This window comes from Hyperolius riggenbachi, chromosome 1 (genome assembly GCF_040937935.1).
Source record: "Hyperolius riggenbachi isolate aHypRig1 chromosome 1, aHypRig1.pri, whole genome shotgun sequence".
Classification (NCBI taxonomy): Eukaryota; Metazoa; Chordata; class Amphibia; order Anura; family Hyperoliidae; genus Hyperolius; species Hyperolius riggenbachi.
The window spans coordinates 57,758,568-57,784,708 of record NC_090646.1 but is presented as its reverse complement, the minus strand read 5'-3'; the positions used below and the strand labels follow the sequence as shown (position 1 = coordinate 57,784,708).

Genomic DNA, 26,141 nt, shown 5'->3' with positions numbered 1-26,141 from the left:
CCTCTGCAATTAACATGGTTAGAATGATAACAATTTAAATATTCACCTTAAAATTAATAGGTCAAAATTGCTATATATGTTAAGGAGAATAGTGGGTACAAGTAAAAAAAAAAATAATTTTTCAAAAAGACCTTGTCGTTTTTGAGAAAGTCGATTTTAAAAATAAAAAATAAAATAGATTTTATAACTGTAATTTTTCAGAGTTTAAAAAACATTTTTCTTTGCATTTTTAAAATCAATTTTCCCAAAAACTACAAGGTCTTTTTGAAAAATTATTATTTTTTGACTTGTGCCCACTATCCTTTTTAACATATGTAGCAATAGCATGCATGGGGAATTTGCTATTCATTGCCAAAGTTGGCATGAACTATGCATGATTATACATGATATACTGCAGGGGCGTAGCAATAGGGGGTGCAGCGGTAGCGACCGCATCGGGGCCCTTGGGCCAGAGGGGCCCCGAAGGGCCCTCCCTCAACTACAGTATTAGCTCTCTATTGGTCCTGTGCTCATAATAATCACTTCTATAGATACTTTGAATAGTGGTAATCATTAACAAACTGTTTCCCATCCCTTCCTTGCACCTCTGACTCTGTAGTTGCCATTGGCAGGTTTTGGTGCACCGTATCAATTGCTATGTATAGAGTGCTTGGGGGGCCCCATTGTAAAACTTGCATCGGGGCCCACAGCTCCTTAGCTACGCCACTGATATACTGTATATATGAATTAATAATTTGTAATTACGTATAGGTGTAAATGTGAAGATTCGCGTAGTCATAATTAGCTGATTATGATCATTACTGGTGACAAATGCACTTGTTGAATATTTATAAGTGTACCTGTTGAATATGCTGTCTGCTATAACTATTAACTTGATATTCTGATTTTTAGTGCACTGTTTGCATATTTCCTGGATTCAGTTTAGATGTCCCTTGCTGATCAATTCTTCCAGAAACCCAAATTACGTATTACTGTCCCCCAGTGTTAGAAGCCTTCTCAGGGATCTGCCAGAACTCATCAGCTTGCAAAATGCCACATCAAAGGCAGTTACCGGGGGAACCACCACTTGTTCTCTCTCCTAACCTTTTCATAAAACACAACGTAAACCATTATAACTGAATTATTTTGGAGTAAGCAAGCAGCTCGGGGTGACCAAAACCACTAGGAATGTATAGGGGGCTAAAAGAGACTGAAAAGCCCTCCTACTAAAAAGCAATGCTTGGTGTGCCAATGAGCACACACAATACACCAATAATTGATTTCTACCTGACTCACTGGAAATTTCTCCATCCAAACACTGGATACAGTCAAAGCAGCAGTGGTGCAATCCTTTCTTCAAAGCTCTTCTATAGCCTTTAGGGCAATCTTCGGAGCAAATAGAAGTGGGAATCTAACAAAAAGAGGGTAGAAGAGGAACTCAACAAAACTTCATTCAACCACTGCTGGCTTTAACAATTAATGTCTATAATTGTTATTAAAAGGTCTTTGTTACATACAATTGTAATCAAGCATTTAAAGGAAGTCTGACGTGAGAGGTATATGGTGGCTGCCATATTTATTTCCTTTTAATTAATACCATTTTCCTGGCTGTTAACTTTAGCTGCAGTAGTCTCTGAATCACACACCTGAAACAAGCATGCAGATAATCTAGTCAGACTTCAGTCAGAGCCTCTGATCTGCCTGCTTGTTCAGGGCCTGTGGCTAAAGTATTCAGATGATGGCCAGATAGATTACTTTGATAGAATCTGATCAGATAGATGGATATATTGCCTGCTTACAAACTGCAGAGAGATGGAAACCTATTGGACAGTATCCAAGCACTGCAATCCTCTGCCTGTTGTGCCACACCCCTTATGACGGGCCGCCACAGAAGGGTTTGGCTCCTTCATTCCTGTGTCTGGGGTCTTTTTGCATTGCTACCCCGAGCGCCTCTTGACAACGCTGCATGTAGTGATGACAGTGCATTCACTGGTGTCCAGGATCCAGATGGATGATCCAGAGGCTTCTCTCTCTTTAGGTAAGTATTCATTTCTTCCCCTGAGGTTCACCTCGGGTTTGTTTTAGGACATATTTCTTGTGCTTAATAGAAGAAAGAGCCGGCACATCCAAAGTAAATCTTTATTGGTTCCATGTAAAAGCATAAGGCCAACATTTTCGGAGCCACGTAGGACCCCTTTATCAAGGCAATGTTTGCTTGGACATTGACTCTCACTTCCTCTACATGAATTTCTACACAGCAGCAGACAGATTGTTGCCTCTGAGAAAACATTGCCTTTATAAAGGGGCCCTACGTGGCTCTGAAAACGTTTGCCCTATGCTTTTACATGGAACCAATAAAGATTTACTTTGGATGTGCCAGATTTTTTTTCTATTGAATACTGCATAGAGGGCATCATCCCTTTTTTCCAGCTGTTGCACTCCCCATGAAAACAGAGGGTATGATCCTTTAGTGAGTGCGAGACAAAACTACAAACATGATATTTCATGTGCTGTCTGAATATTTAGTCTACACTACACAGGAAGATAAATAAAATGTGGCATAAAGTAAACTCTGACATAACCACACATTCGGTGAATTTTCGATTTCTTTTTTTCTCAATTGCTTATTTTTATCATACTAACCACACCGTGTTTCCAGCCTATGAAAGACCTGTTGAATAACCTTAGACTCTGTAATTCGGAGGACGATGTATTAAAAATACCAATTATTCTTATCTTCAATCCTTTATGTGTAAAAGATGCATAATTCTGAATGCTATAAAGTGTGGCCATTTCCCCTTTCTCATTAAAATAGACTTCTCCCCCAACAGGATCCTGAAAATGGACTCTTCTGAGAAAGCTCTGAAAGAATAAGCATTAATCAACAAGTATTTCTGTAAAGGTTCCTATCTATGTTTCACAAATCCAAAGAGAAAACTACTGTTTGAGGTAGACATTTAATATTACAATGCAAAGTATATGGGTGTAAGGGGGCTTAGCCAGGGCAGTTTCTAGGCTAAAATGCACCCAGGGCGTAAAAAATGCCCCCCCCCCCCCCCGCAGTATAGGTTAGCCAGGTCTAGATGCACTCAGTATAGGTAGCCATGTATAGGTTGCCACAGTATAGATAGCCAGGCATATGTGCCCCAGTATAGTTAGTCTGGCAATAGGTCCCCCCAGTATAGGTATCCAGCCATAAGTGCCCCAGTATAATTGCCCCCAGTATAGGTTAGCCAGGTAGGTGCCTCCAGTATAGGTAGCCAGTATAGTTGCCCTAGTATAGGTTAGCGAGGCAAGTGCCCCCAGTATAGGTTAGATAAGTAGGTACCCCCAGTACAGGTTAGCTAGGTCTGTGTCTCCAATATAGGTAGCCAGAATAGTTGCCCCCAGCATAGGTTAGATAGGTAGGTGCCCCCAGTATAGGTTAGATGGGTAGGTGCCCCCAGTATAGGTTAGATGGGTAGGTGCCCCTAGTATAGGTTAGATAGGTATATGCCCCCAGTATAGGTTAGATAGGTATATGCCTCCAGTATAGCTTAGATAGGTATATGTCCCCAGTATAGGATAGCTAGGTATATGCCCCCACTATAGGTTAGCTAGGTATATGCACCCAGTATAGATTAGATAGGTATATGCCCCCAGTATAGATTAGATAGATATATGCCCCCAGTATAGATTAGATAGGTACATGCCCCCAGTATAGGTTAGCTAGGTATATGCCCCCACTATAGGTTAGATAGGTATATGCCCCCAGTATAGGTTAGATAGGTATATGCTCCCAGTATAGATTAGATAGATATATGCCCCCAGTATAGATTAGATAGGTATATGCCCCCAGTATAGATTAGATAGGTATATGCCCCCAGTATAGGTTAGCTAGGTATATGCCCCCAGTATAGGTTAGATAGGTATATGCCCCCAGTATAGGTTAGATAGGTATATGCCCCTAGTATAGGTTAGATGGGTATATGTCCTCAGTATAGATTAGATAGGTATATGCCCCCAGTATAGGTTAGATAGGTATATGCCCCCAGTATAGATTAGATAGGTATATGTCCCCAGTATAGATTAGATAGGTATATGCCCCCAGTAAAGATTAGATAAGTATATGCCCCCAGTATAGATTAGATAGGTATATGCCCCCAGTATAGATTAGATAGGTATATGCCCCCAGTATAGATTAGAAGGTATATGCCCCCAGTATAGATTAGATAGGTATATGCCCCCAGTATAGATTAGATAGGTATATGCCCCCAGTTTAGCAGGAAGTAAAGTGTGTATCAGCGGCTATGCAGAGCAAGAGACCAGTGGCTAGTGATCGGCGATGATTGAAATGCTGGGAGGTGAGTTGCTGCTCTACACAGCGCTTCTCTGCGCTCACTTTGCAGTCTGCAGTGGAGAGGGGAGCAAAGAGGGCGGCCCGGGAGAGGAAGAGAGGGAGAGTTCGGGTCGCCCTCCTCGCGGCTGCGGCTCCCCCTCCATCATGGTGCCCCCTTTCCCCAGCACTCAGGGTGGCGGGACGGGCCACAGGGCCCTAGAAACGGGCCTGGGCTTTGCTATTAACCACTAAAGTCGGCAGGTTTTGATGGGTTTTTAATCACAAATACTTTTTTCATTTGAAACTTTAAAATCGATTTTCTCAAAAACTAAAAGGTCTTTTTGATTTTTTGTTTTACATTGTAGCCACTAATCATCTTTATACTCCATGCAATTTTGGTGATTGCAGCATGTATGGGGCTTTGCTATTAATGTTAACCACAATCCCCACCACTACAGTATATCTACGTCAGCTGTGGCGCCCTCCAAGCCATAGCGACGTAGATATACTGACCTGGCTGCAGCCCTGCTGTGCACGGTCGGGTGCTCTTTAGAGTACACCCTCCGGCACTGTCAGCTGCAATACTAATTGGTGGAAGGGAACATGTTCCCTTTTGGCCAATTAGTCCACCCCCCTCCCATGAACGATCGCTGCAGTAGTGAACTGCAGCGATCCTTCACTTGTCCCCCTCGGCGCACAAATAGTTTAAAAAATGCACAAGCAAGCAGCCACACTCACCTACCTCGGTCCTGCGACTATCCTGAAGCCTGATCCTCCGATCACCACTCTGCAGTAGTGTTGGGCGAACAGTGTTCGCCACTGTTCGGATTCTGCAGAACATCACCCTGTTCGGGTGATGTTCGAGTTCGGCCGAACACCTGATGGTGTTCGGCCAAACTGTTCGGGTTCGTCCGAACTGCTCAATGCCCGGCCGAACAGGGCCCCTGTTCGGCCGAACAGGGCCCTGTTCGGCCGAATACGGCCCCCCTATGGGGTCGCAGGCATAAGGGGGGAGCATGCCCCGATCGCGGGAGGGGTCGGAAATTTCCCCCACCCCTCCGCTAGCGCTCCCCCCTCTGCCCGCTTCCCCATAAAAAAGTTGGCGTAAAGTTAAATAGTACCGGTGGTGGCTGCTGCAGTGGCTGGCTGGCAGTGGTGTGAGTGAGGAGGAGTCAGAGTATGACGCGTTGAGGCCGGGCAGCGGGCGGTTCAGCGGTAGTACCCTTGTGGTACTTCCGCCCTTTCTCTGACCTCACGTCCTCTACGTGATGACGCATACGAGGGTACGCGTGACGCGTACCCTCGTATGCGTCATCACGTAGAGGACGTGAGGTCAGAGAAAGGGCGGAAGTAGCACAAGGGTACTACCGCTGAACCGCCCGCTGCCCGGCCTCAATGCGTCATACTCGGACTCCTTCTCCTCCTCCTCCTCACTCACACCACTGCCAGCCAGCCACTGCAGCAGCCACCACCGGTACTATTTAACTTTACGCCAACTTTTTTATGGGGAAGCGGGCAGAGGGGGGAGCGCTAGCGGAGGGGGTGGGGGGAATTTCCGCCCCCCCCGCGATCGGGGCATGCTCCCCCCTTATGCCTGCGACCCCATAGGGGGGCCGTATAGCGGCATGTTCGGGTCCCCATTGACTTGCATTGAGTTCGGGGTTCGGGCCGAACATGCCGAACATATGGCCCATGTTCGGCCTGTTCGGCCCGAACCCGAACATCCAGGTGTTCGCCCAACACTACTCTGCAGTCAGCCACATATTGCGGGAAACCCGGGTCCCGGCTTGATGACGTCATCAAGCCGGGACCTGGGTTACCGGCAATATGCCGCTGACTGCAGAGCGGGGATCGGAGGATCAGGCTTCAGGATAGTCGCAGGACTGAGGTAGGTGAGTGAGACTGCCTGCTTGTGCATTTTTTTAACTATCTCTGCACGGAGGGGGCTGCCTGATGGGGGGGGGGGACATCTGGCTATAGATTCTTGGGGGGAGGGGGATATGCAAAGGGGGGCATACATGTTTACTGGGGGACATCTGAGTAACCAAGGGGAGGGGGGTTTACAAATTTTGCACATCTGGGCACCTAGGGGGGGGGGGGGGGGGCATACCTTAATACTGGGGGCACATTTGGCTATAATGGGGGGCAGCGCTAATCCTGGGGGTACATCTGGCCATAATGGGGGTAATCCTGATCTGGGGACACATCTGGCTATAAAGAGGGGCACTATTCCTGGGGGTGCATCTGTCAATCTATTCTGGGGGTGGCAAACACAGGGGACACATCTGGCTATGCTGGGGGGCTGATATTGGGGACACATCTGGCTATACTGGGGGGTGGGGTGATACTGGGGACACATCTGGATATCTATACTGGGGCGACTTTAACTGGTGTCACAGTTTTTATGTCAATCACACTTTTTATTTTTAAACAGAAATTGGTCAAAATTGAGAAATAGTGAATTGTTTTTATGTTTCCCCCTTTTTCCCATTAACATGCATAGAGAGGAACATTTTACTTGGGACCAAATACCCCCCAATGAAAGCTTAGTTTGTCTTGAAATAAAAGATATATAGATCATTTATGTGGCACGAGTACAGATGAAGTTATTGGTGATTAAACAGGGAAACCGCTAAAGCGTCAAAACTGCTCTGGTCAATAAGGGGAAAACAAGGTCTGGATGCGAAGTGGTTAAAGTCAAATCCGAGATCACAGCCATGATCACGTATTCTACATGCAATCAAGGCTAAAATCTGAGTAGAATTTGGAATTCCGTTTCAAATCCGGATCACGATCATGTAATACTGCCGTGGCCGGATTTACTCAAATTTGTGATCGGGGGTATCTGAGCAACACTAGTACTCCCTAAAAAGCTGAAGTGCCCCAAGTCTGACAGGGAAAATGTGTATATCTTTAAGGTTCTTAGGTCTCCTTTATGTTACAATTGGTCTCCCAGACACCACCGGGCCAGATCCTTGTACTGCAATACAAATTGGCCAATGCTTGTGCAGGACCTGATATATTTTGTGAGCTTGTGCAGAATACGTGTCAACAATCTGCATGTTAAATTTTTGAAAAACCAGAAGACCTAGCTAAGAAACAGCTATATTAGTTATTCAGTGATTTGATCGAGCCACAACTCGCTCTCTCTGAATGAAGCTGTATATTATCTAATAACTGATTAAGTATAACATTGGTTGTATTACCTTGTGGAGGTTCTTATTATGTCTAAGGTGGTCCTTTCCAGGGTTTCTGGACAAGTATAATCGCATTTCATGCAATGAATGTGCCATGGCATAGAGAGCTTTGTACACATCATAAGTGGTTCCAAACTCTTGAGTGTAGAACAGCTTATTACTTAAGTCACTTAAGCGTTTAGTATTGCTGCATTTGTGAAGGTTTAATCCCAACTCTTCTGCTATTGCAGCATTCAGTATCTGGTTTGAAGTTAGGCAATTGAAATACATTGCAAGGATATGTTCCAGTATAATGTCATTTGGGCGATTAGCAAGACTAACATTCTCTAAAAATCTCTGCAGCTGCGGAATCTTTCGCTTTGTTGGCAAAAATGCCAAACTTCCATGCCAAAAGCCTTTAGGATTTGATGACAGAAGAATGTAGGCTACGAGACCAACCGATAAGATGAATGTTTTGTCATTATGGTCATTGCAATCCAGCCCAATGAAACATATCGCGGAGAGTGTAACTGAACAAAATACAAGAACCTTTGACGTTGATTTGTCAATTATCTCTTTTTGTTTAGCTCTTTCTCCCCTATCATGTATGTAGGTAATAAACTCAATACAGATATCATACACAGCAGCCATTTTCTGGAGCACCTGACTCTGTTTCACCCCAGCATCCTCATCAGAGGCAATTATCCCAATCCAGGTCCAGCTAAAGTGTTTTAGCAATTTAATGATCACCAGATACTGAATGTGATCACTGGGAAGAGTTTGAAAGAAGGATGGATACAGTTGCTTGTTGGTTAAAATAGGATCTGTTGCACCATAGCTAATCTACATAATATTAAAACAAAAAATGAAAGACAATGATTAACGTTATTGTTTTTAGACTTCTAATCTAAAGGAAATCTTACACATCACAGCACAGCTGGGGTGTACCAGCAGCCCATGAGGCCCCCTGCGAAATTGCCATTGGGCCCCCTGGAAACCAAACTTCTCGCCACCATAACCGATCTCCCTGCCCCAACGCACACACCTTGCCTGGACATGCATGCAGAATAGCGCAGGCACCACAGTAATATTTACCCGCTCCAGTGCTGCTGGTCTCCTCTCGGCTGCCATTAACTGGCTCCCCATCACATGACTCGCATCGCTCATATGATCGTGAGCCAGCGAATGGCAGCAGAAAGCGTGCAACTGTAAAGCATGGAGGAGACACACAGTGCTGAAGCAGATAAGAATTACTCCAATACATGTGCTACTCTGCATGTGGGTAAGGAGGGGGGGGGAGAAGAGTGGGCCCCCACATCCCCCCCCCCCCCAGTGGTTGCAAGGATCGCAGGGATCATTATTATGCCCCCCTTCCCAGCACAGGCTGCTGTGTTGGAGCTAAAACAACACAAGATGTGTTGGAGGGGGCCCTCGCTCTGGCATAGAGCCCAAAATGTCAAATGTACAGAGTCTCTTAAAAGTGAGTACACCTCTCACATTTTTGTAAATATTTTGTTATATATTTTTAGGGGACTAGCAGTAGGGTATTGTACCATGTTAGCCATCAGTAAAAGCAAGACGTTTTGAATCAGGATGATACCATTTACTGGCTAACTTAAAAGAACGAGCGTAAGCTTCGGCTGTATAGCCTTCGTCGGGCTTCAACCCTGTTTACTCACAAGATGTTGGAATATATATGCAATATCAAAAGGGGATACATAGAATTTTTTGCAAGCATAAATGCATGTCATTAAGATGCCTTAACTGAAACTGAACATCTAAATGGGGTGAAAGGTTGTTAGCTGAGATAAGACTTTATGTTTACACAATACTCACAGACTTGGGAGTCAGACTGTCACAGAGGCATTGTAAATTCTGAGTTGCCCTCCAATATCTATCTTTCCCCTTTTGATGTTTCGTGTATATACAGTAGCTGTTTATTCCAACACCTTGTGAGCAAACAGCATTAATACCTGACAAAGGCTTTTGCACAGCAGACAAGGATAACTCAGAAAAAATCCACTGTGTCCATCCTGTGTGTGTTTATAGAGAACAGCCTGTCTAATTCTCCTTCTCAGCAAATATTCAGCAAGTGTAATTAGAGCTGTCAGTTGTCTGTCAAGTCTGCCTAGTTTTGAGCTAATATGTACTGGAAGTTACCCCTTTTTGTGCTCCCATGAAGCCAGGAAGTAGCTATACAGCAGCATTTCTGTAGGAGTTCCATAAGCAAGGAAATGTTTTTTCTGCAAAGGTTATTATGCTTATCTTTAAGAGCAGAGTGGAAGTTCTGAGTTTAGACCCACATACATTTTTTTTAATTAAACCCTGGACAAGTTTTGTTTAACAGCTAGTTTAATTTTTCTTTGATAGTGGATACTCCAGTGGATCACATTTAGCATAATAGACCATAAGTGATCATGTTGAAAATGTATGTTCAGTAATGTCACCCGGGGATCACTTGGAATCTCTAGAGTCAGAAAAAAAACCCACAAAGGAAACTGCTGAAAACTGCTGATAATAATAGATAGTGTGGCTAAAAATAGTCGATAAGTTATTTTGGGTCAACCTGGATTAGAAGGGTGAAGGAAGACTCAGTAGCCAGGCTGCATGCCAGATCACTTGGTTGGAAGCTCGAGAGGAGAGGGACACACAATTGTTATTTATTTATTTTTTTATTTAATTGTTCATGCTTCATTTATAAGTTAATTGAACCCACAAATATGGGCAAGCACCACCCAAACAAATGAAAATATACTGCCAAGTTAACCATATAAGAACAACATCTTATGGGAGTGAGCAGAAGGGATCAAATAGTATAGTACCAACAGACAAAAAGAAAAGTAGATCCAGCAAAGACCTCACCACTGCAACCATATACAAATGTACAAAAGGCTTTATTTGATATATACAAAAAAAAAACATTAGCTAAAAAAGACTTAAAGGACCTCTGACACGAAAATCTTAAATTTTAGAATATATGTAAACACATACAAATAAGAAGTAAATTGATTCCAGAGTAAAATGTGCTATAAATTGCTTTGCTCCTATGTTGCTGTCACTTACAATAGGCAGTAGAAATCGAATAGAACTAACAGATTTTGGGCTAGTCCATCTCTCCCTAGGGGATTCTCAGCATGGCTTTTATTCTTTATAAATACATTCCCTGATTTATACAATGATATGAGCCTTCGTGCTCACTGCACACCTCTGTGGCAATTGGACGGAGCAACTGCTATTAACTAAGTGCTTTTGAAAAAAAAAAACCTGAGATTATCCCGTGAGGAGATGGGCTGGTCCAAAACCTGTCGGTTGTGTCAGATTTGTACTACTTACTGTAAGTGACAGCAACATAGGAGAAAAGTAATGTATGGCTCATTGTACTTCTTTTCTGTATATGTTTACATATATTTTAAATTTGATGATTTTCATGACAGTGGTCCTTTAAAATATGATAGCAAGGGTACACATGATCAATGTATGATATTGCACACAATAATATAGTATAGGCCACCCTCCAATAATAATAATAATGGCTAAACATCAACAAATGCAAGAGTAATGATACACAAATGGGTTAATAACACCTATGCTAATATATCATGTAAAGCCTATACAGCCAGGTAAGCAAAGCAGTGAGTGCCAACAATAAGGTACTGAACAGGTGAGAGAGAGTGCAAGAGAAAGAAAAACCAAGAATACCCCCAACTGGTGTACAAGTGCAGGAGTAGAATGAAGAGGTGTTAGATGCACACAGTGGCGCATATAAGAAGTGTGCACTGTATTCAACAGTGCATGAAGGTGGAAGGCTTACTGGGCTGGGGGATCAGAGAGAAGGAGAGGCAGGCGTGACCCCCGTTATAGGCCTATAGTGTTTTGTACATTTGTATATGGTTGCAGTGGTGCAGTCTTTGCCAGGGGCGTAGCAATAGGGGTTGCAGAGGTTGCGACCGCATCGGGGCCCTTGGGCCAGAGGGGCCCCGAAGGGCCCTCCCTCAACTACAATTTTAGCTCTCTATTGGTCCTGTGCTCATAATAATCACTTCTATAGATACTTTGAATAGTGGTAATCATTTACAAACTGTTCCCCAACCCCTTCTTGCACCTCTGACACTGTAGTTGCCATTGGCAGATTTTGGTGCGCCGTATCAATTGTTAGGTATGGAGTGCTTGGGGGGCCCCATTGTAAAACTTGCATCGGGGCCCACAGCTCCTTAGCTACGCCACTGGTCTTTGCTGAATCTACTGGACATAGACTTTAATACAAAGCCTGCAAGCAGTGTTAGAATATTGTGATCAGTTAAAACACAATACTGTGAACAGGCCCATAGAATTGTGAAGGCAGTGAGTTGGCATGCATCAGGATACTAAAACGCAACTGAGCACTGTGACCTAGGCCAGACAAACTCTGTTAAAATATAACTAGCTACTGGATGCTAATGTGTTAATTTTCTAACCATATCAGAATCAGAATCAGAATCAATTTATTTTCGCCAAGTAAGTTTGCACCTACAAGGAATTGGTCTTGGCAGTTGCTTAACAAACACAAACAAAAACAATACAAGGACAGACAGTGTGTATATTGCAAGTCAAGGACATTATAAGTATAGTGGCAGTAAGCAATGTGAGAATTGGTTATTTTCAGTTCTGTGCTGATTACTTTCAAGTCCTAGCAGCTCTAACGTGGTTCAGCATTAAGTATGGCTACCGCTTGAGGAAAAAAGCTGTTCGTGTGTCTGGAGGTTTTGGTAGCGATTGACCGGAATCTTACTCCTGAAGGCATGCGCTGGAAGATGGAGTGAGCTGGGTGAGAGGGGTCAGAGGCAATTTTGGTCACTCTCTTTCTACACCTGCTAGCGTAAAGATCCTGCAGGGAAGGTAAGCTACAGCCAATTATCCTTTCCGCTGATCGGATGAGGATAATTGGCTGTAGCTTACCTTCCTCTGCCTAAAGGAAGCCCATGCAAACATATAAAACCATACAAAGTCCATGCAGATAGTCCTGGCCAAGATTCAAACCAGAGACCCAACACTGCAAGGTGAGAATGCTATACACCAAGCTCTTCCAGTTACAAATGTCCACCTACTATTTAAAAATAAAATGTCCAGTATATTGTCTAGATACAGATAGTATACAGTGGTGTTGAGCTCAAATGTTTACATAAAAGTAATTTGCATTGAAATTTGCAATTACAATGCAAAATCATAACGAACAATTTCTGGCAAATTCATAATTCATTTCAGGCACAACCGTAATTACACTCTGCAATTACGTATAGTTCCTGGAAAATGCTAAATTTTAATCTATGGGATTAAGTAAAAAAAGATGTATTTTTCTAAAAGACCTTAACATTTTTGATAAAATTGTTTTTTTTTTTTAAATTCAAAGAAAAGACTAGAAGAGACTCTGCCTGACTCACCAGCATTTGTTTGGCTAACAGTTTGTCCTTTAAAGGGGCACTATTGCTAATTTCATCTATTTTCATCCCCTTAACATACATATGCCTTATTGGAGTTATGCTATTGCTTAGTATATAGTCCTATCAAAATGTAATTTTACACATTTACAGCCAGGCAGTCACGTCAGTAGTAAAACCTTTCCTACGCCAGTTCAGCATAAACCATTCTGTAGTAGGGAGGCATCTGCTACTGGTCCTTGAGCTGCCGTTATTTTCAACCCTTCTGGCCAGCTCATTTATTCTTTACCATGTTGTAACTGCACATTGGTGCAGTTACTGAGCCCACAGCAGCCACCGTAAAGTGCAACACGCAGCCTTCTCCATACAGCGCAGGAAGTACATGTACGGCTGTTTGATGATACGCTGGCCGGCTGCTAAGGACCCCTTTTGTGAAGCCGGCAATAAAATGGACAGCTATTGCTGTCCGTTTCCATGGTAACCCGGCACCGGCTTCTGAAGTGTGCTAGGCGGCGGCATCAAAGAGCAGACACAAGTGCTACAGCTGTGTCCTGCTTTGTATGTTGCCGGTGCCGGGTTACCATGGAAACGGACAGCAATAGCTGTCCGTTTTATTGCCGGCTTCACAAAAGGGGTCCTTAGCAGCCGGGCAGCGTATCATCACACAGCAGTACAGGTACATCCTGCGCTGTATGGAGTAGGCTGCGTGTTGCACTTTACTGTGGGCTCAGTAACTGCACATTAGTGCAGATACAACGTGGCAAAGAATAAATGAGCTGGCCAGAGGGGTTGAAAATAACGGCAGCTCAAGGATCAGTAGCAGATGCCTCTCTACTACAGAATGGTTTATGCTGAACTGGCGTCGGAAAGGTTTTACTACTGACGTGACTACCTGGCTGTAAATGTTTATTACAAGTGTAAAATTACATTTTGATAGGACTATATACTGAGCAATAGCATAACTCCAATAAGGCATATGTATGTTAAGGGGATGAAAATAGATGAAATTAGCAATAGTGCCCCTTTAACTGTTCAAATTTTAGACATGTTAATACAGTGGGATGCGAAAGTTAAGGCAACCTTGTTAATTGTCATGATTTTCCTGTATACATCATTGGTTGTTACGATAAAAAATGTCAGTTAAATATATCATATAGGAGACACACACTGTGATATTTGAGAAGTGCAATAAAGTTTATTGGATTTACAGAAAGTGTGCAATAATTGTTTAAACAAACAATTCCAAAACATTTAGAACTAATTATTGGAACTCAAATTGGCTTGGTAAGCTCAGTGACCCCTGACCTACATGCACACATGAATCAAATTATGAGAAAGAGTATTTAGGGGGGTCAATTGTAAGTTTCCCTCTTCTTTTAATTTTCTCTGAAGTGTAGTAACATGAGGATTTCAAAACAACTCTCAAATGACCTGAAGACAAAGATTGTTCACCATTAGGTTTAGGAGAAACATACAGAAAGCTGTCTCATACATTTCAGCTGTCTGTTTCCACAGTTAGGAACATATTGAGGAAATAGAAGACCACAGGCTCAGTTCAAGTTAAGGCTCGAAGTGGCAGACCAAAAAAAATCTTGGATAAACTGAAGCGACAAATGGTGAGAACAGTCAGAGTCAACCCACAGACCAGCACCAAAGACCTACAACATCGTCTTGCTGCAGATGGAGTCACTGTGCATCGTTCAACCATTCAACGCACTTTACATAAGGAGATGCTGTATGTGAGAGTGATGCAGAGGAAGCCTTTTGTACGTCCACAGCGTAAACAGAGTCTCTTGAGGTATGCTAAAGCACATTTGGACAAGCCAGCTTCATTTTGGAAAAAAAGGTGCTGTAGACTGATTAAACTAAAATTGAGTTATTTGGGCATAACAAGGGGCTTTATGCATGGAGGAAAAACAACACAGCATTCCAAGAAAAACACCTGCTACCTAAAGTAAAATATGGTGGTGGTTCCATCATGCTGTGGGGCTGTGTGGCCAGTGCAGGGACTGGGAATCATGTCAAAGTTGAGGGACACATGGATTTCACTCAGTATCAGCAGATTCTGGAGACTAATGTCCAGGAATCAGTGGCAAAGCTGAAGCTGGCCAGAGCTGGATCTTTCTACAAGACAACGACCCTAAACACTACTCAAAATCCACTAAGGCATTCATGCAAGTACAATGTTCTGGAATGGCCATCTCAGTCCCCAGACCTGAATATAATTGAAAATTTGTGGTGTGATTTAAAAAAAATATCTTCAACCAGAATCCAGACTCTCATGAGAACCTACAGGAAGTGTTTAGATACTGTAATTTCTGCAAAAGGAGGATCTACTAAATATTGATTTCATTTCTTCTTTGTGGTGCCCAAATTTATGCACCTGCCTAATTTTGTTTAAACAATTATTGCACACTTTCTGTAAATTCAATAAACTTAATTTCACTTCTCAATTATCACTGTGTGTGTCTCCTATATGATATATTTAAATTACATTTTTTATTGTAACAACCAACGGTTTATACAGGAAAATCATGACAATTAACAAGGTTGCCCAAAATTTTGCATCCCACTGTATTTGACCAAAGAAATACATGAATTATTTAATTGACTGAATATGCAAAATAACATAGTACAAATTTGTTTGGTAACCTTCATCAAAAAAAGGCTTATTCCTCTATATTTATACTTTAAAGGACACCCAAGGTGAAAATAAACTAATGAAATAATCAATTGTATCTATCCTCCTTCTCTTAAAAATGACTTTTTAAGATATTCCACAGTTTTATTTTATATTTAAATCTACTTTTTAAGTTTTTACTGTTTCATAGCCTCTTTTCAATGGCTCATTGATCTCACAAAAGTGTTACAGCGCCACCCAGTGGTTGGAGGTAAAATTGCAGCGATGGAGCCCAGGGAGGTGAGTAAGAGCTGGGGCTGCTGTTGGCTTCCTGGCAGCATGATTGTTTCCTGATCTTAGGGTCTGAAATGTTCAGAAACGACCCTAAAATTTGGAAATAATCATACCGCCAGGGAGGTTAACTTTAATATACACTTCAATATATAATGAGTTATGTAAGCACATTTTATACATGTTGAAGCAAACCAGCGATTCAGTGAAGGGACCCTCTAAACATTTGGGACTATGCTACCTGTGTCTGTGAATGAGTGCCGCACCGAGCAGGTGCAGGATGCCTCATACCAAGGTAGTAACAGGAAGAGGCTTGAGCTCAGATTTTTTGGCCAAGCCCAAGGGGCTTCATGCTACTGCACAGTCTTGAGTGATCCTGTGCCTGCGCAGTGTGGCTGCACTCTTACATGGACTGGAGCATGGTTGGGAACTTCCAGATGGTCCCAGCATTGAATCGGCGGTCTCAGGAGGTGATAGTAAGCCTCTGTAGGATCCGGAGGCCGAAGAAGGCCACTTTGGCACACACTCTTCCTTGCACTGCGTCTGACTTGGGCGCTGCCATACTTGCAATATTATTATGTCTATGGCCGTGGAGCAGTATAAACAGTGTACTTCAGGTGCTGGTGAAAGCCAGATCCTGATTTACTTCTCCCTCCAAATTGGAGAGGGAATAGTAATCAACACCACCCGGTTTTTCAGTGTAATTCGGCTCATGCTGCGGCAAACTGTAGGGATGGTCAGAAAAGCCCATTTCCGATTTCTTGGAAATTCCGATTTCTGCCAATGCCAATTTCCGCTTTTCTGATTTCCAGTTTTCCAAATTCTGATCGAGAATACCGATTTACATTTGGAAATGTGAAAAATTTCAATTCCGCGGATGCCAAATGAGCATCTCTACCAAACTGACTAGGCGGCCAAACCATATATATGCTCCAGAGGCTTCCCTCTACCAAGGTAAGCATGTGACTTTCTCTCTTGTTAGTCACAGGTTTGCTTAAAAATGTATAAAATGTACAAATGTATAACGTGCATGTAGAACTTGGTATATTATAATAATAAGTGTACCAAAGCAGAATTTCATTTTTTCGTTTTACCAAGTTTAAACACTTTTTTCTCAAAAACTGCAATTTTTTTATCCTTTTTTATTTGTTCCCACTTGTTTCTTGTTTGTGAGAAAGTTGTTTTGTTTTTGTTTTTTGCAATGTCTGCATAAAATTCATTTACGAATTTCACAAAATTGATTACGCAAGATCAATTCAATTTTGAAACATAGTTACATAGTTACATAGTTATTTTGGTTGAAAAAAGACATACGTCCATCGAGTTCAACCAGTATAACGGTAATTGCATATAATTATAATTGTGAAATTGTATGTGAAATTTTGTGTAAGCGAAATAAGCACATTATGATCATCACTAATACGAGGTAATGTTTGATAATAGACATATTACCTGTGAATATCCATATATATGTAAATTTCGATATATAGATAAAGAGCTTTCTGAGGTTTGATCTCCGATAACACCAGCCAGTTTGCCATGATCCCGACAGGAGTAATTAGGAACAGTGTCGCCATGACCAGATAGGATCTGCAAGACACTCTCTACAGCCTTATTCACACTGTTACAGGAATCATGCACATGGTATCCTAGAGTCATATTAGGCAAAATTTCTGGATTTTTGTTTATTTCATCAATAGCAAACATTAAAGCCAAGATGTACCTAAAGTGTCGAGGCATCGGTCTGTACACAAAAAAATAAAAATAAATAACAATCCATGGCAAAAAAAAATAAAAATAAATGTGAGAACAAACAGAACAATTATAAAGAAAGAGAGAGAGAGAGAGAGAGAGAGAGAGAGAGAGAGAGAGAGAGAGAGAGAGAGAGAGAGAGAGAGAGAGAGAGAGAGAGAGAGAGAGAGAGAGAGAGAGAGAGAGATGTTGGATATCCAGGATATTGGATTCGGATATCTGAGCTTACTCAGATACCAAAAAGTTTGGGTTCGGATCCGGATATCTGGGTATCCGGATCCGAATTCAATTCGGATTTTGAAAAGGGGTGTCCGAGCAGCACTGATTAGCTGCTTTTCCCAACCACCTCTGACTGAGTAGAAAATGTACAGTTAATGTTGTCATCCTGATTCGAAACTTCCCGTCTTGACTGATGTCTAACTTGGTGCAATACTCTGCTGCTTCAAACTAGAATTTAGATATGAAGTCTAAAATAAGAATGTAAATTGTAGAATAATGTAAAACATGTTACTTAATTCAAAAATCTTTAAAATGACCACAGTGACATCCCTCTGTTTCAAACTATCAGTCCTTTTTCAAGGTAAACTAGGTACCAGCTGCTACTTGTTAGTAGCCTTTCAGGTCCACACCAGGCGATTATGGATGGATGGATGGATGGATGGATGGAAGCTGTACCTTATGGCCTCTCTCTCCACTAGTTCCACTAGGTACCCGCTGCTACTTAGTAGCCTTTCAGGTCCACACCAGGAGATTATGGATGGAAGGAAGCTGTACGTTATGGCATCTCTCTCCACTTGTTCCACTAGGTACCTGCTGCTACTTAGTAGCCTTTCAGGTCCACACCAGGAGATTATGGATGGAAGGAAGCTGTACGTTATGGCATCTCTCTCCACTTGTTCCACTAGGTACCTGCTGCTACTTAGTAGCCTTTCAGGTCCACAACAGGAGATTATGGATGGATGGAAGCTGTACGTTATGGAATCTCTCTCCACTAATTCCACTAGATACCCGCTGCTACTTAGTAGCGCTGCTGGAGAAGATTGTGGTGTACAGAGATCACGGAGTGTCAGATGGACAGCTTAGCACAGTTCAGAATTATGAGATCCTGCAGTTACAGACCTGCTTTGGTACTTTTGAAAATGATTCCACTCGCATAATTGTCATCGTAGTGCAGAAAAAGATCAGCACCAATCTGTACTTCTCCGCCTCCGAAGCATTTGTCACAGGGCAGAAATGGCATAGCATTCCTAAAAATCTTGCGTGTGTATACACTAGTAAGTAGTGTACTGCTTAGAGATGGCCCGAACCTCCGATTTCTGGTTGGCGAACCGGGTTCGCGAGCTTTCGCGAACCGCAATAGACTTCAATGGGGAGATGAACTTTGAAAACTAGAAACACTTATGCTGGCCACAAAAGTGATGGAAAAGATGTTTCAAGGGGTCTAACACCTGGAGGGGGGCATGGATGAGTGGGATAGACGCCAAAAGTCCCGGGGAAAAATCTGGATTTGACGCAAAGCAGCGTTTTAAGGGCAGAAATCACATTGAATGCTAAATTGCAGGCCTAAAGTGCTTTAAAACATCTTGCATGTGTATACATCAATCAAGGAGTGTAATTGGAGTACTGCTTCATACTTACACACCAAACTCACCGTGTAACGCACCTGAAATAGCTGTTTGTGTAGTGATGGCCGTGCTGGACTAGTGCGCACCATGGCGAGAGTGCAGGCTGTGGCGGTTTTCAAGCCCATATGGTTGCCGGGCTGAGGTAGCTGAATGACAGAACAGTGACTGTCCAGCTGATCAAATTTGATCTGTCCACAATGAAGCAATGACCTTATTATCGTGGGTGTGCCTCCCCCCCAACACACTCATATAGCCGGCGGTCATTGCTTCATTGTGATACGCAAGCCCCTTCACCGCGGCAAGGTAATGATCATGAAGAGGAATTGGCACATGTACATGCTTTTTGTTTTGTTGTTGCAGCTGCAGTGCAGCCAGAAAAATTAGGCAGGCATGTACACGCACCAGAAAAATTAGTATAGCGGCCGTTGCTAGCAGCGGCCTTAAAAATTTAGGAATCTGCCTGGAGTCCTGGACCCTGTTGTTGGTGGCGGAGAAGGCAGTCAACCAGCCTGCGGGCAGAGATGCTGTGTGGGGACTGACTTAGTCTTGGGGCAGGCAGTCACATGGCGTGCAGACAGAGATGCTGTTTGTGGGGACTGACTTAGTCTTCAGGCAGGCCTGAGCGTGCTTTGCAGACCAGGCATCCGTGTTCAGATGGACCCTGGACCCAACGATGTGTGCCAGAGATGTCACCACTTGCCTTTCAACAGGGATGCTCATCCAGATCCCGGGTCCCCGGGTAACCCGGGTATCCGACCATTTTTCCGCTATCCGGGTCGGATCCGGATTCCGGATACCTGGGCCCAGAACTGGATAGCTATCTGTGGGTATCTGGCCGCATAACCCGGGTACCTGCGGATAACCGACGGATATCCAGATCCGGGTACTAAAAGTAAGGAGATGATGTCATTGAGCCAATCAGAGGGCTCCCAGCAGAAGCCCCAGCAACCAATCACAGAGGGGAGCCCTGTCCAGCTCCACCTGACCTCATTGAGCCAATCAGAGGCTTCCCAGCCTAAGCCCGGGCACCCAATCACAGAAGGGAACCCTGGCCAGCCCCCTGTATAGTAAGTAGGGCTGGCATGATGAGACAGATAGTCCTTGCTTGTGTGGCTGGCTGCTTACTGACAGACTTTCTCCAGTGCTGTTGGCTTAGCAAGTGCTGTATGCAGTGATAAACCTAAAGCTTTGAGTGCTAAACACCTTTACTACACTATTGTTCTATTGTTGTAATTGTTTGATTTCATTCACTCAGTTAGGTCCTGTCTGTGTCTGTATGTGCTGTGCAGGCCAGCAGGACAGTATAGGTTAGGGGATAGGATTACTGTGTTATTGTATTGTACAGGGGCGTAACTAGAAATCACTGGGCCCCCCTGCGAATATTTGGATGGGGCCCCCCCCCATAGGTGCCAAATAATCGTAATGGGCAGCGTTTCACTGTAAATTAATGGTAAAGTGGGCAGCATTTTACCAGACAATCGTAATGTGGGCCAGAAAATCGTAATGTGGGCAGAGTTCACCAGAAAATCGTAATGTGGGCCTTTAGAAAATCGTAATGTGGGCACCAGTCACCAGAAAATAGTAACGTGAGCAGCAGTCACCAGAAAATAGTAACGTGAGCAGCATTCACCAGACAATCGTAACTTGGGCAGTGTTCACCAGAAAATCGTAATGTGGGACAGAAAATCGTAATGTGGGCAGAGTTCACCAGAAAATTGTAACATGGACAGCATTCACCAGACAATCGTAACTTGGGCAGTGTTCACCAGAAAATCGTAATGTGGGCAGCGTTCACCAGAAAATTGTAACATGGACAGCATTCACCAGACAATCGTAACTTGGGCAGTGTTCACCAGAAAATCGTAATGTGGGCCAGAAAATCGTAATGTGGGCAGAGTTCACCAGAAAATTGTAACATGGACAGCATTCACCAGACAATCGTAACTTGGGCAGTGTTCACCAGAAAATCGTAATGTGGGCCAGAAAATCGTAATGTGGGCAGAGTTCACCAGAAAATTGTAACATGGACAGCATTCACCAGACAATCGTAACTTGGGCAGTGTTCACCAGAAAATCGTAATGTGGGCCAGAAAATCGTAATGTGGGCAGCGTTCACCAGAAAATCGTAACGTGGGCAGTGTTCACCAGAAAATCGTAATGTGGGCCAGAAAATCGTAATGTGGGCAGAGTTCACCAGAAAATCGCAATGTGGGCAGCAGTCACCAGAAAATCGCCATGTGGGCAGCAGTCACCAGAAAATTGCAATGTGGGCAGCGGTCACCAGAAAATCCTAATGTGGGCAGCAGTCACCAGAAAATCCTAATGTGGCCAGCAGTCACCAGAATATCGTAATGTGGGCAGCAGTCACCAGAAAATCCTAATGTGGGCAGCAGTCAGTCACCAGAATGTCGTAATGTGGGCAGCAGACACCAGAAAATCCTAATGTGGGCAGCAGTCACCAGAAAATCCTTATGTGGGCAGCAGTCACCAGAAAAATCGCAATGTGGGCAGCAGTCACCAGAAAATCGCAATGTGGGCAGCAGTCACCAGAAAATCGCAATGTGGGCAGCAGTCACCAGAAAATCCTAATGTGGGCAGCATACACCAGAAAATCGTAATGTGGGCAGCAGACACCAGAAAATCGCAATGTGGGCAGCAGACACCTGAAAATCGCAATGTGGGCAGCAGACACCTGAAAATCGTAATGTGGGCAGCAGACACCTGAAAATCGTAATGTGGGCAGCAGACACCTGAAAATCGTAATGAGGGCAGCAGACACCTGAAAATCGCAATGTGGGCAGCAGTGACCAGAAAATCGTAATGTGGGCAGAGTTCACCAGAAAATCGCAATGTGGGCAGCAGTCACCAGAAAATCGCCATGTGGGCAGCAGTCACCAGAAAATTGCAATGTGGGCATCACTCACTAGAAAATCCTAATGTGGGCAGCAGTCACCAGAATATCGTAATGTGGGCAGCAGTCACCAGAAAATCCTAATGTGGGCAGCAGTCAGTCACCAGAATGTCATAATGTGGGCAGCAGACACCAGAAAATCCTAATGTGGGCAGCAGTCACCAGAAAATCCTTATGTGGGCAGCAGTCACCAGAAAATCCTAATGTGGGCAGCATACACCAGAAAATCGTAATGTGGGCAGCAGACACCAGAAAATCGCAATGTGGGCAGCAGACACCTGAAAATCGCAATGTGGGCAGCAGACACCTGAAAATCATAATGTGGGCAGCAGACACCTGAAAATCGTAATGAGGGCAGCAGACACCAGAAAATCGCAATGTGGGCAGCAGTGACCAGAAAATCGCAATGTGGGCAGCAGTGACCAGAAAATCGTAATGTGGGCAGCAGACACCTGAAAATCACAATGTGGGCAGCAGACACCAGAAAATCGTAATGTGGGCAGCAGACACCAGAAAATCGCAATGTGGGCAGCAGACACCAGAAAATCGCAATGTGGGCAGCAGACACCAGAAAATCATAATGTGGGCAGCAGACACCTGAAAATCGTAATGTGGGCAGCAGACACCTGAAAATCGTAATGTGGGCAGCAGACACCTGAAAATCGTAATGTGGGCAGCAGACACCAGAAAATCGTAATGTGGGCAGCAGACACCAGAAAATCGCAATGTGGGCAGCAGTGACCAGAAAATCGCAATGTGGGCAGCAGTGACCAGAAAATCGTAATGTGGGCAGCAGACACCAGAAAATCGCAATGTGGGCAGCAGTGACCAGAAAATCGTAATGTGGGCAGCAGACACCAGAAAATCGCAATGTGGGCAGCAGACACCAGAAAATCGCAATGTGGGCAGCAGACACCTGAAAATCACAATGTGGGCAGCAGTGACCAGAAAATCATAATGTGGGCAGCAGACACCTGAAAATCACAATGTGGGCAGCAGTGACCAGAAAATCATAATGTGGGCAGCAGACACCTGAAAATCACAATGTGGGCAGCAGTGACCAGAAAATCATAATGTGGGCAGCAGACACCTGAAAATCACAATGTGGGCAGCAGTGACCAGAAAATCACAATGTAGGCAGCAGACACTAGAAAAAAAAATGCACCTGTGAAAAAAAAACAATTCACTTACCTGACAGAAGTCTTCTCCTCTCCCGGCATCTGGCTCGCAGCTCCCCGAGTCCTCCTGCAGCACATCTCCCGCGCTGACAGGCAGAGTGCAAGGCTACGGCAAGATGGCTGCCGAAGCCCTGTACTAGAGACACAAATAGTCTCCAGTGTAGGGCTTCTTCGGCGGCCATCTTGCCGTAGCCCTGCTCTGCCTGCCGGAGACTATGCAGGCTGCTGGAGCGGGGCTGCGGGGAATGAACTGGCGCAGCGTCTATTAGACGCTGCGGCCAGTTGAGCACCTTGCTGGGGGGTCCAGAGCAGCGCTCCCCCCACGCACAGTGAGCGGGCCCCAGAGCAGCCCCAGGCGGCCAGGCCCCCCTGCGGCTGAGAGAGTCGCATCCCCGGTAGGTACGCCGGTGGTGACAGCCTTTCCTCCTCCGGGCCCCTGACTTGCTAGGGGCCCCCCTGCAACTGCAGGGGCTGCAGGGTCTATTCCTACGCCCCTGGTATTGTAGTTAGTACTGCAGTTAGTTGTTAGAGAGTAGTACTGTGTTAGCTTACTACAGATTACTGCAGTGTTGCTGTGCTGAGCATTGTTAGTGTGACAGACAGATAGTGTGCACTGTCTGTCCTCTACTCTGCGGTCTGTCAATCCATGCTGATTTGAGTGCAACCCCAATTTCATTAAAGTAAAAGTACCCCACATCATCTGGTGACATTATCACGTATAAGTTGTACCATGTCTGCTGGCATCGGCAGCCGGGGGAGGGGCAGCAAGGGCAACAGGACAGGGAGCAACATTACGGCCACCCTCAGAAGGTCTGCCGTGTCAGTGTCGACCCCAGCGGGCAGCCTACCCTCAGTCAGCGAGCTTTTCACTCCAGGCGCCACGATTGAACTCAGGGCTGTTAGCCGCAAGGAGTTTGAGAAGGATGTTCTGGGTTTTGAGGAGGGGGGTATGATGTTTATAATGGGATGAAGGACCATGACTACCATCCACAGGATGGGGATATCATGTCAGCTCTGACTCTGAGGAGGAGGATGCGTCAGTGGGTTTGGCACGGAGGATCAGCATTGCAGACAGTGGACGTGGAATGCGGGACCCACATCCTTCTGCCGCTACCACCAGCCGCACCACTCAACCCCCAACCGCCACAGGGAGAAAAGCCGCAGCATCCTATTCAGGCCGCAGGGGAATCTTCACCTCCCCAATCTGGCGGTTTTTCACTCTGCCCTCATTGGACAGCAAGTTTGCCATATGCAATGTGTGCAAACTACAGATGAGCAGAGGTTGTGACCCCTACAAGCATGGCACCTCCAGCTTCATCACCCATCTGCGTGCACTCATGTAGGTAGGTGGGTGTACTGAACACAACAGGTAGGTATATGCAGTGATGGGTATTACAATGTGCACCTGTCACACACAGACAGATACCGGACAGGCACAGTGACACTGCGTGTGCTCACGTAGGTAGGTGGGTGCAGAGTGAATAACAGGTAGGTAGGTATATGCAGTGATGAGTATTACAATGTGCATCTGTCACCAGAGCCGGATTAAGGCCAAATGGGGCCCCAAGCAATGTAGCATATTTGGGCCCCCTCCATTCTTAACCCCCTCTGCTCCCTCCGCCCACATAATGTCATAAAAGAACTGAGGGTACCTTTGGCACACATAAGGGGAGTGGGGAGTGTGAGGTCAGTGTGGGCGCTGCTGGGGAGGGAGAGGTCAGTGTGGGCGCTGCTGGGGAGGGAGAGGTCAGTGCGGGTTGCGGGGGGAGGGGAGAGGTCAATGTGGGATGCAGGAGGGGAGAGGTCAGTGTGGGTTGCAGGGGGGTAAGGGAGAGGTCAGCGTGGAATGCAGGGTTGGAGAGGTCAGTGTGGGTTGCAGGGGGGGTGAGGGAGAGGTCAGCGTGGGTTGCAGGGGGGAGAGGTCAGTGTGGGTTGCATGGGGGAGAGGGAGAGGTCAGTGTGTGTTGCAGGGGGGGGGGGGGGAGGTCAGTGTGGGATGCAGTGGGATGAGGTCAGTGTGGGTTGCAGGGGGGGGGGGGGTGAGGGAGAGGTCAGTGTGGGTTGCAGGGGGGTGAGGTCAGTGTGTGTTGCAGGGGGGGGAGGTCAGTGTGGGTTGCAGGGGGGTGAGGGAGAGGTCAGTGTGGGATGCAGGGGGGGGGGAGGTCAGTGTGGGTTTCAGGGCGGTGAGGGAGAGTTCAGTGTGGGTTGCAGGGCGGTGAGGGAGAGGTCAGTGTGGATTGCAGGGGGGTGAGGGAGAAGCCAGTGTGAGCTGCAGGAGGGGAAGAGAGGTCAGTGTGGGTTGCAGGGGGGTGAGGGAGAGGTCAGTGTGGGTTGCAGGGGGGAGAAGCCAGTGTGAGTTGCAGGAGGGAAAGAGAGGTCAGTGTTGGTGCTCATGGAGGGAGTTGGAAAGTGTCCTGGGGGCGGAGCTTCCCGCGGGTTGTGGGCGGGGCTTCCCACGGCTATGGTGGGGGCTTTATTTCACCAAAACCTCTACTATGGCAGTAGCAGCAGACCTCCCCCATCCCCTTATACTTACTGAAGTCTGAGCAGCAGCAGCAGCATTCCTGTCTTCTCCATCTTCCTCACATCATGTGGGACTCGTCTCTGTGCTCAGCAGCGCCACCTCCGGCAGCTCTTCCTCCCTGGCCGGAACTAAAGATTAATTGTCGGGCCAGCCAGGGGTGTTCTTCCGCCAGCAGCAGACTGGTGAGAAAATAGTCCCCCCTCACCTGCCTGCTGCTACTTGGCAATGGTCATTGTGTGAGTTTGTGGAGTATGGGGGGGGGGGGGGGGGGTAGGAACTGTACTGAAACTTTATAGTTTTAATAAAGTTAAGACTTTACCTGCTGCCAGGATGGGGCCCCAAGCTGGTGCTTG

At 45.2% G+C, this 26,141-nt stretch overlaps 1 protein-coding gene across 1 annotated transcript in view; it reads right to left on the bottom strand.

Moving 5' to 3' along the window:
* Positions 1-26,141, bottom strand: part of LOC137553020 (vomeronasal type-2 receptor 26-like) — a 70,224-nt gene that overhangs the window by 1,582 nt on the left and 42,501 nt on the right. Inside the window, exons 4-5 of the mRNA XM_068271428.1 lie at positions 7,504-8,316; positions 1,267-1,390 (exon numbers count right to left, since the gene is read on the bottom strand). Coding sequence (XP_068127529.1) covers positions 1,267-1,390; positions 7,504-8,316 — 937 coding nt within the window. The remainder of the gene's footprint in view (positions 1-1,266; positions 1,391-7,503; positions 8,317-26,141) is intronic.